General features: G+C 39.7%; 1 protein-coding gene across 1 annotated transcript; it reads left to right on the top strand.

The window, feature by feature from the left end:
• Positions 1–5,396: 5,396 nt before the first annotated feature.
• Positions 5,397–6,149, top strand: LOC105999149 (NADH dehydrogenase [ubiquinone] flavoprotein 2, mitochondrial-like). Its single transcript, XM_013034097.1, is given in 1 exon segment — positions 5,397–6,149. A coding segment is annotated over 1 exon segment (753 nt).
• The last annotated feature ends 3,969 nt before the right edge of the window (positions 6,150–10,118 follow it).

The raw sequence follows: 10,118 nt of genomic DNA, 5'->3' as shown, positions 1-10,118 counted from the left end.
ACTCTGCCTCTCATGAGACAAGTTATTTGACTTCAGCCTTCGTATCTATGTCTGTGAAATACAGGGAACACCTAAGTGATAGATGTAAAAATTAGAACTAATATAGAATGGAGTCATTCACATGGAGGGAAGGTAAAGAGAACAGGAAAGGGGTCAGAGGAAAGAAGGGACCCAAAAGGTTAATGGTCAAAGTATGTCATATGCATGTATGAAAATGTCTCAAGGAAAGCCACTATTTCTTCCAATTACAATGTACTAATTAGAAGAAAAAAAAAGAACCTTCCCCCACCCACTGGATTCCAGTAGCTCATGTTTGTAATCCTATCTTGAAGACCAAGATTCAAAGCCAGCCTAAGCAAAAGTGTTCCAGAGACTCCATCTCCAAAATAACCATCAAAATGCTGGAATGAAGGCATGGTCCAAGTGGTAGAATGCCAGCCAACCAAGCCCAGAGAACATAAGGCTCCTGAGTTTAAGTCTTAATACCCTGACCAAAAAAGAAAGACAGGGAAAAAATATAACCATCAAAAGCTGTTGTTTGTGTCAATTGTTTCTATTGACATGTACTATGCAAGAAATCAAAACTGAGGAAAATGTAAAGTATGAGGACAAGAATGACAGTCATTAGACTGGAGTAGTGATGTCATCATAAACCATGAATTAGACAAGGTCACTGCATACTTGTGAGTGGGTATGAGAGGAAAACGCAATGGAGTTACCCTTTATGGAAGACTTAGAAACAGTACTGGGGCAAATAATAATATATGAATACCAAATAAAAAATGATGACATAGCTATCCTGTTTATCTTCTGTTGAGGTTCTTTGTTTTTGTTTTTGTTTCTTTGTTGGTTATGGGTCTTGAACTCTGGGCCTGTGCACTGTCCCTCAGCTCTTCAGATCAAGGCGAGTGCTCTACCACTTGAGCCACAGTGCCACTTCCGGTTTTCTGGTGGTTTATTGGAGATAAGAGTCTCACAGAGTTTGCTGCTTGGGCTGGGCTTTGAACTGAGATCCTCAGATCTCAGCCTCCTGAGTAGCCAGGATTACAGGCGTAAGCCACTGGTGCCCAGCTCTCTGTTTGGTTTTTGAACTATCCAGCCTGAGATTATTTACCAAACAGTGTCTTCCAAAGAGGATATTTAGCTGTTCTAGAAGGAAAGATTATAGCATCCACATTACTGCTTACTGAAAACTTTTTCCAACACCAAAAGGGTTGTGACTTTTTTCATCAAAAAAACACCAAATGTGTTTTTTAAAAAAAATCCCCTCATTTCAGAGGCAAAACACAAAGCCATCTGAGAGAAAACACGCAGACCTATACACAAAACCACAGCATGACAGAAATAAAGAAATGAGCTTTCCTTTAGAATAATTGATTACCAGCCTGCCTCTTGCAGATTATGTGGAAGGATATAAAGCTTCCTGCTTCCTGCCCAATATTCTAGTCTTTTTTAATTACAAAAGCCTGGGCTAACTCCTTAATTATTAAACCCTGACCATGTTCTCTTTTCTTAATTTCCTGCTGTTCAGGGATGTGAATGTGTGAGCTGGGTCCCCAAAACTGTGTCAGACCACAAGAATCAAGAAGCAGAGGCTGACCCGTAAGCATAACAGGGGAGCTTGTTTCTGACCAAAAACAGGAGGAGACCTTAGATAGGGCTCAATCGTCCTTTTCCGTATTATTTTCACATGACAAACAAAGCAATGTTTATCTTCTATAAGCCACTGCTATTTGGAAGCATTCCCTTAGACATGGAAGGGGAGCCTACTTAATCCTCAATGATACCAGCTGTAACTTAGGACAAGTAAATATTTAAGGTTTAACTTCAAAATAAGAAGCATGAAAGTAAAATCTTGTGATTTGAAAAGAAAAGGGAAGGATCAGGGAAAGATTCTGTACATTCTAAATCAAAAAGGAATGAAACCTGGGAAATTGTGTTGTTTGTTATTGTTGTAGTTTTGTTTTGTTTTTGCCAGTCCTGGGGCATGAACTGTGGGCACTGTCCTAAACCTACTTGTACAAGGCTAGTGCTCTACCACTTGAGCCACTGTACCTCTTCTGGCTTTTTCTGAATGGTTTATTGGGGATAAGACTCTCACAGACTTTTCTGCTTGGGCTGGGGAAATTGCTTTTAGAAAATAGTTTCCTAACAACATTCGACTAACGGATTTCAGTTCAAGATGCACCAGGACTTTGTAACTAGCTCCCCTACTTTGTGACACTTTAGAGCAAATCATATAGAATTAGGCTTTCTATTACCATAGATTACATATATTTGCCAACCCTGCTGCAATGTTCAGTTCCTCTACATTTAAAAAAAAATATGTTTGTCTCCACAAGTGGTCCTAATGTAGACAAATTTTTCAGTAATGTTTAAAGTAAGAGTTAAAACAAATAAAATAGGTTGTTAATTCTGGGTACCAGGCTTGAGTTATTTATGGCAGCATTTGCTAGGGTGGGGAAGGGGGTGCTAGTCTTCTGTGGCTTGTCTTCCTACATTGAACAGGAACTTCCTCTTTTCTTTTCTTTTGGTTATGGAGCTTGTACTCTGGACCTGGGCACTGTCACTCAGCTCTTCAGCTTAAGGTTAGTGCTCTACCACTTGAGCCACAGCACCCCTTCTGGTTTTCTGGTGGCTCATTGGAGGTAAGAGTCTCAAGGACTTTCCTGCCCAGGCTGGTTTGAACCAAGATCCTCAGATCTCAGCCTCCTGAGTAGCTAGGATTAGAACATGAGTCACCAGCCCCCAGCTGAACTTTCAAATTTTAAGATCTCTACACTTTCACCATTTGAGAGGGCATGAGTAGATGAGGTGTTTTCATGTTAACCTTGCAGCAATGCTTAGTGAGAAACAAGAGCTAGACTCCACTCTGAAAATATTACTTCACTATGGATTTTCTTGTCTTGTATTGTGTAAATAACTAAGTACTACTGAGGGGAATGTCTGAATTTATAGTTGTCTACACTAACCATAAATCCCTTTTGATTAACAGAATGCTGAAAGAAGTACAAAAGATGACTCATTGCCACAATGATACTCACGGGACAGTATGTCAGAAATGAACTTTACAACTTCGTGGGAGGGGAGGGGAAGGGGAGGAGTGGGGGAAGGGAAGGAATAGTGGGAGAACAACAATGGAGTGGGTAACAATGTTCAATGAGAAATGTACCTTACTCATGTCAGTATAACCCCTCTGTATGGCATCTTTACAATAAAATAATTTTTTAATCACAAAATTATAAAATAGGCATAAAAGCAAACTAAAACAATTGCATTAGCCTAGTGTGGTGGTTCATGCCTGTAACCCACCACTCCAGAGGCTGAGAAAGGATAGTCCAGCCTGAGCTGTTCAAGCTGTTCAAGCTGGCTAGTTGAAGCCAGCTATAGCAAATTCCAGGCCAGTTTGAGCAATTAAACAAGTTTACAAGTAAATCATTTTATGAGACATTTCCTCCACAATTTAATAGCCATGTACTTTTTGTTTGGGTTTGGTTTTGGCTTTGCCAGTAGCCAGATTTGAACTATGGGCTTTGTGCTTGCTAGGCAGGCACTCTACAACTTGAGGATCAATCTCTAGTCATTCGTTCTCTGGTTCTTTTGAAAGAGACTGGACTGCGATTCTCCTATGTTCTATTTCCTACCATAGCCAAGATGACAGCCTTGCACTCTATGCCCACCTTCTTCCACTGAGATGGGTGTCTTACCAATGTTTTGCACAGGGCCTGCCTCAGAGGTTAACATTTCCAATCTCCGGCTCCTGAAGTTAAGGATCACAAGTGTGAACCATCAAACCTGGCCTGGTTTTCAATTTTGTGAGCCAATTTTATTCTAGGTTACAGAAGAAAGCATGTTTGTATATGTTGCTTTTCTACTTTATTTCTAAATGCTAGTTTACCAAAGCTCTCAAGGTTTTAACGGTGAGAGAACCATGATTAAAATAGAAGAGTGTACCCAAATATCTCATCACTGACAATATTTTCCCAATAAGTTATAACGGTGGGGAAGAATATTTGAGTGAAAAACAATAATCTAACACAGAGAAAAACGTCTACCTAATGAATGGCTGTTAACACACATACAGGCGTGAGACTGCTGGACAGTACTTTCTTCTATCTAAAACTTCTCAATCCTCTGATTTCTCTATCAGAAAGCAGAGCTATATATAAAACCTGCAAAGTCTCTCTTGCCCTAAAGGATGGCAAAAAGTATGTGCATAGACAATGTCTAAATTCTGTTTGCAGATGTGCATAGACAATGTCTAAATTCTGTTTGCAGATGTTTTCCCTGAGCTGAAATTTCCACTGATTCTTATCAGAATTGACTTAAAGAGAACCACTTTATTGAATAGGCTTTAAGTAAGTAACTCCAAGAGGAAGGCCTCCACATTTATTAAGTCATGAAATGTCAAGTCCTCCTGCATTGAGAGTAACCTACAATGGTGCACGTGAGACACAGAGGCAAGGAGGGCTTGCTTTGAAGGAAGAAGAAAGGTACACAGATTAAAGCTGGTGGGGTATTACTCAGCAAAGAACAAGGTCATGTCATGTGGGGAAAGAAAAGCATTACATATTCTCAGAGAAACTATGTAGTTTAAAGTTTGGGCAGCAAAGGGAAGTAATTTATGGGAAATGGCTATAAAACTTGTCTGAAGTTTATTAGGCTGGAGCTGCTATAACAATGATGAAAAATGATGGGCCAGCTTTATGAAGCCACTGATTTATCTTCTTTAAAAATGAGTACATCTTTAAGCGCTAGATAATCGGCTCTTTCTTGGTCATAAATAAGTTACATTTTGTTATGTGCTGGGCCTTGAACTCAGAGCCTGGGGGCTGTCCTTTAGCTTTTCCACTCAAGGTGGTGCTCTACCACTTGAGCCGTACCTGCACTTCTGGCTTTTTGCTGCTTCACTGGAGATAAGAGTCTCATGGGCTTTCTTTCTTGGGCTGTCTTTGAACCTTGATCCTCAGATCTCAGCCACCTGAGGATTACAGTTATCCTGACATTGTCCTTTGCATTATTATACTACACAGAGAATACATGAGCTTTGACTTCAAGGAACAAAACAAGAAATAAATGTGATGTGATAATCAGCATAATCAAAGTACAGATCTAATCAGATGCAAGCATCTTTTGTTATTCTATTCCTCTCTTGCTGGAATACAGAAGTGGAAAGGGTGAGTTTAGAACAGCAGCGAAGGAGACAGGATCCATGTAGAATCTTGAAGGACAATTGAGGTGAGGTAGGAATGAAGGCAAGCTAAATCAGTGTGACAGGATGGGTGAATAGAGTTACTAAACGGTCACCTCAAGCTGTTCACTGTACAAAGTACCTCACATGTAGTGACGGTTTCTGTTAGTTCTCCCTATAATCTTGTGAGAAAGGCACTATAATTATGATCATTATAAAGAAGACTTTGGCTCTTCTAGCACAGCCTTCACCACAGAACAGCCATGTTCTTCTCCTCAGCTTTTGGGGTCAGAGCAGCCAGTGGGGAAGAAAAGAGAGGAATTTTCATAAGTCATCCGTGCAAAATAGTGTTGGGGAAACCTTATGGGTGCACAGAGATCCTCCTGAAAATAACCCAGATCACCCATTTGATATCACACCAGAAAGCTATAAGAGAATAGAAGCAATTGGAAAGAATGATCCAGAAGGACGCAAGGCTGCAGCTGTGCATCCGATAGTCCTGGATTTAGCCCAAAGGTCAAATGGGTGGCTGCCCATCTCTGCTGTGAACAAGGCTGCACACAGTATACAAGTACCTCCAATGGGAGTATATTAAGTTGTAACTTTTTATATGATGTGTAATCAAAAGCCAATCGGAAAATGCCACATTCAGGTCCACACCTCCACACACTGCATGCTTCATAACTCTAACTGCATATGGGATGCCTTCCAGAAAATGCCTGGACTAAAGGCTGGGGAAACAACACTCCAGCTTCTTTGCACTGTTACAAAGGTGGGAGGTTTCGGGGCTTGTGTAAATACACCAATGGTTCAAACAAATGACACCTATTATGAAGTTCTGATACCTAAAGGTGGTAAAGACATTATTGATGACCTCAAAGCTGGCAAAGTTCCAAACCCTGGGCCAAGGAATGGACACTTGCTTTGTGAGCCAGCTGGAGGTCTTACTTCCATTTGATTCAGCTGGAGGTCTCGCCTTCTTGACTGCATCACCTAAAGGTCCTAGATTTGGTGTGCAAGTAAGCCTGTAATTTACATTCAAGTATAAATACATCACTGGAGAAATTAAAGCATGAAGAACCTACTTAAAAATAAAAAGATATTGAGTTACATAAAGATTAAGTAACTTGACTAGAGTCACACAGCTGACAGTAAGTGGAGCCAGAACAGAAGCCTTATGCGTCTGACCCTAAAGTCTTTACTTTCTTTCAAGTGGCAGATTTTATTGGGAATGACAAATATTCAGGGTTGGTAGGGTATGGAATAAAGGAAAGACTGGGTAGAACAGGCCTAAAGGATTGGAGCCTTGAATGTCATTTTCAGGAGTGTTGTATGAGCAATCTACAAAGACCAACATTGCGAGTTGTTCTTCAGAAAGATTTTTTTTACATTAACTATATTTTTTATTGTGAAAATACCATGCAGAGGGGTTACAATTACATGAGCAAGATAATGAGTACATTTCTTATCAAGCATTGTTGCCTCCTCCTTTGTTTCCCTTTACCATCACTTCCCATCTCCCCGCCCTCCCCATCCCCTCCCCTCCCCGCCAAAGTTGTAAAGTTCGACATTATGTCAGAAAGATTTCTTGCACATAGTTTTGTGAAAATGGAATTCAAGAAGAATAATAGAGGCAGAAATCTGGAATTATCATCGGAAATTTCTGTGATAATTAATGAGAAACTGAGGACATGATCTGAACTCAGGTGAAAAGATACATGTAGCAGAAGAAGAAGCACCAGAGCCAAGCCCTCTCATTGACAGCTTGTCTCAGGATTGGCAAAGGAATTCAGTAGAAGAAACTTTTTTTGTCAGTCCTGGGGCTAGAACTCTGTACCTGGGCCCTGTTCCCGAGCCCTTCAGCTCCAGGTGAGCACTCTACCACTTGAGCCACAGCACCACTTCCTGTTTTGGTCATTAATTGGAGATAAGAGTCCCACAGACTTTCCTGCCCAGGCTGGCTTTGAACCATGATCCTCAGATCTCAGCCTCCTGAGTAGCTAGAATTACAGGCATGGCCTACCTGCACCCAGCAAGAAATTTTTATACTATTTACCACAGTGCCTACTTTTATAGTTACGTATTCAATTCTAGATCTATTGTCATTTCATTGAAGATATGTAGAAAGATCAAATAAGCCATCTTCAGTACTAAAAATAACAACAGAAGCTTGGCAGTAGTTATTTTTTTCCTCACATAAGAAATAGCTAAAAAAAAAAGAAAAAAGAAAAAAGTAGCTCAGGTATTCTGTTATGAAGCTTTTGTCCACATTTTGTTTCTCCAGCTCTAACTTTTCTAGAGAGTTCAAGGCCAGCCTGGGCAGGAAAGTCCATGAGCCACTTATCTCCAATTAAGCACTAGAAAACCAGAAGTGGAGCGGTGGCTCAACTGGTAGAGTGCTAGCCTTGAGCAAAAGAGCTGAGGGAGAGTGCCCAGGCTGAGTTCAAGCCCCAGAGTCTTCCAGTCACCAGTACACACTGAAGGCCTCCAAATTCTTCCAGTACCTTAGATGTTTGAGTGGACTCTCCTCCCAGACCCACACAGACCCACATGATTTAGAATATGGTAGTTACTCAGTAAATACATAACACTCCTAACTGCTACCCTTCCTACATCATTGGCCAAATAAACACTCATCAACCAGGTAAACAGGAAGAAAGAAAGGGAAACAAAAGAGGAATCTGGAACAGCAATTTTATTTCAAAAAGAAAAGTAATTATAGTGATTGTGCAGCTATTTTGATCAGCACGAGAAATAAGGTAAATCTCAGCAGTGAGTTTTGGAAGGAAGTCCAAATAATTGTTTCTGTTTTAAAAAATAAGTATACCCATGAACAGAGAAATGAGGGGAGGTTCTCCCTAAGACATCTTCAAAATAAGATATAATGAGTTACCTTCAAAGAGGATACCTTCCGGACCCCTTAGGGAGTTTTGCAAGAATGATAATGAGGTATAATATACATAGCTACTGTGCAAGGGATTGAAAGAATAAACGCCTCCTATCAGGGACAATAGTAACTCATCAATAACAAGTTATAAGAATAACTTATGCCAGACAAACTGTGTTTTCCAGATTGCTTTCTCTCTATAAAAGTCCATGGGACCATTATCTTCTAGTCACATTTGGGTATGGAAAAGAGCACCCAAACAAACTCAATCATACTAGAAAATAATCTAGCTTCAACTATCAGGTGGATTAATGATAAGGGAAAAATTCTAAGTTAGAATGAAAAATATAGAGCTGTATAATTTTTCAAAAGAGCAGCATAATTGCTTCTTGCATAATATATTGAATTCCTTACAACTGGCTTCTGTATGGATTACATTTCCTCAATTATGATTTTCTCTATAACTGACCTAGCCATTTATCTGAGTCTCCATTTCTTTCTTACACTCTGTTCAGATTCATTAGCAAATGCACAATCCAACTTTAATATCTAATTAAGATAATTATTTAAAATTTTATTATGGTCTGCCATAAAATGAGATCAAGGTTACAGACAATAATGTGATAAGCAATAACATAAGACAATAACAAGGTAATGTTGGATTAAAATTGAGCTATTTAATTATACATGTAAATATTCTAGATAATTCTCCTCAGTTTTGTGGGACCAACATTTCTAAACAGACTGGTAAGCCCTGGAAACAAACTTGTACCAATTTGGCCATAACATGATTGCAGACACTATATCAATTTTATAGAAAACCCTTCTCTCTAAAAAAAAAATTAAAAGTCACAAATGGATTTTAAAGCCTCTGATGAAATTGCATAACTGCAGAACTAATGCAAAAGCCCTACTGACAAGCAAAATTTCTATCTACCAATCTTTAAGACTGAATAAGCAAATAACTCAGCCAGCCCTGGCTAAGGTCTGACTTTGCCTACACTGTTAAGTGGGAAGGAAAGAAGTTTTAATGAACAATGTCTAAACTTGGAGCAAGTTGCATTCCAGCACTGGTGGTTGAGATAGACATATTCTGTTTTATTAAGACACTCTGAAAACACAAACTACTTCAAACCATAATCATTAAAGAGTAGCATAAAAAAACATGCAATCTGAAGTTGTGGGGGGGAAATGGAAAGATGTGGCTTTCTAACAATATCTTGACAACAGATTCAAAGCTTTCCATCTCTGCAGCAGGGTAAAGACACAGAAGGTGCAAGGCAGTGGTTTTAAAATAAATGTTTCTAAACTAAAGTCATTATTAGCCATAGGGAGGAAATATTTTACTTAGGTAAAGTATTCTATGCCTCTAGCAGGAGGAATGGGGGAAAAGAAGAATATGTTGCAGTGAATGCTAACTCAGGGAGGGAGACAGCTGACATTTCTGCAGAATAGAGGTGAGCTGGAAATGTCAGCATGGCTCATTTCTCTCTCCTCTGATGTTTCTGTCTGCCCACACCTAAGTTTTCTGACATGTCTTTCCTAACTGTTCAGTCTATCCCAGACCTCAAAACCAAACTCCAGCACAGTGACTCTTCCTAAGTCTAGCTTCTTTTTCTTTGCTAATCAGATTCTGAGGCCAATATGAAAACCAAGCACCTCTCTCTGCCCTTTAGTTTCTATGGGAAGATAGACCAACTTTTCTTCATTGTGTTTAATCTGCTAATTTTTCCAATCATTTATTTTCCCTACAAACTCAACCCCAATGTTTTTCTCAAACTACTGGGATAACCCAGCTATCATTCGTCCTGAATGGCACATTGAAGAATTTGACTTTACCCAACAATCCAAGGAAGTAGCTAAACAATTTTGCATAGAAACATGCCAGAGTGCTCGGGTGTTGACCATTGGACTGATTCCCTGAGGAACCCTACACCATCAAACCTTGTCCTGCTGGCACCAAAATTATGACTGAGTGGCTGCACAGTTTTCTATGGATTCCTGGCTATCTGAATTCCATAATAAAGAGTCTACCTCCCC

The sequence above is a fragment of the Dipodomys ordii genome, unplaced genomic scaffold, assembly GCF_000151885.1.
Source record: "Dipodomys ordii isolate 6190 unplaced genomic scaffold, Dord_2.0 Scaffold182, whole genome shotgun sequence".
Taxonomy (NCBI): Eukaryota; Metazoa; Chordata; class Mammalia; order Rodentia; family Heteromyidae; genus Dipodomys; species Dipodomys ordii.
The sequence above is the reverse complement of the archived record's forward strand: the minus strand, read 5'-3'. Positions and strand labels throughout refer to the sequence as shown.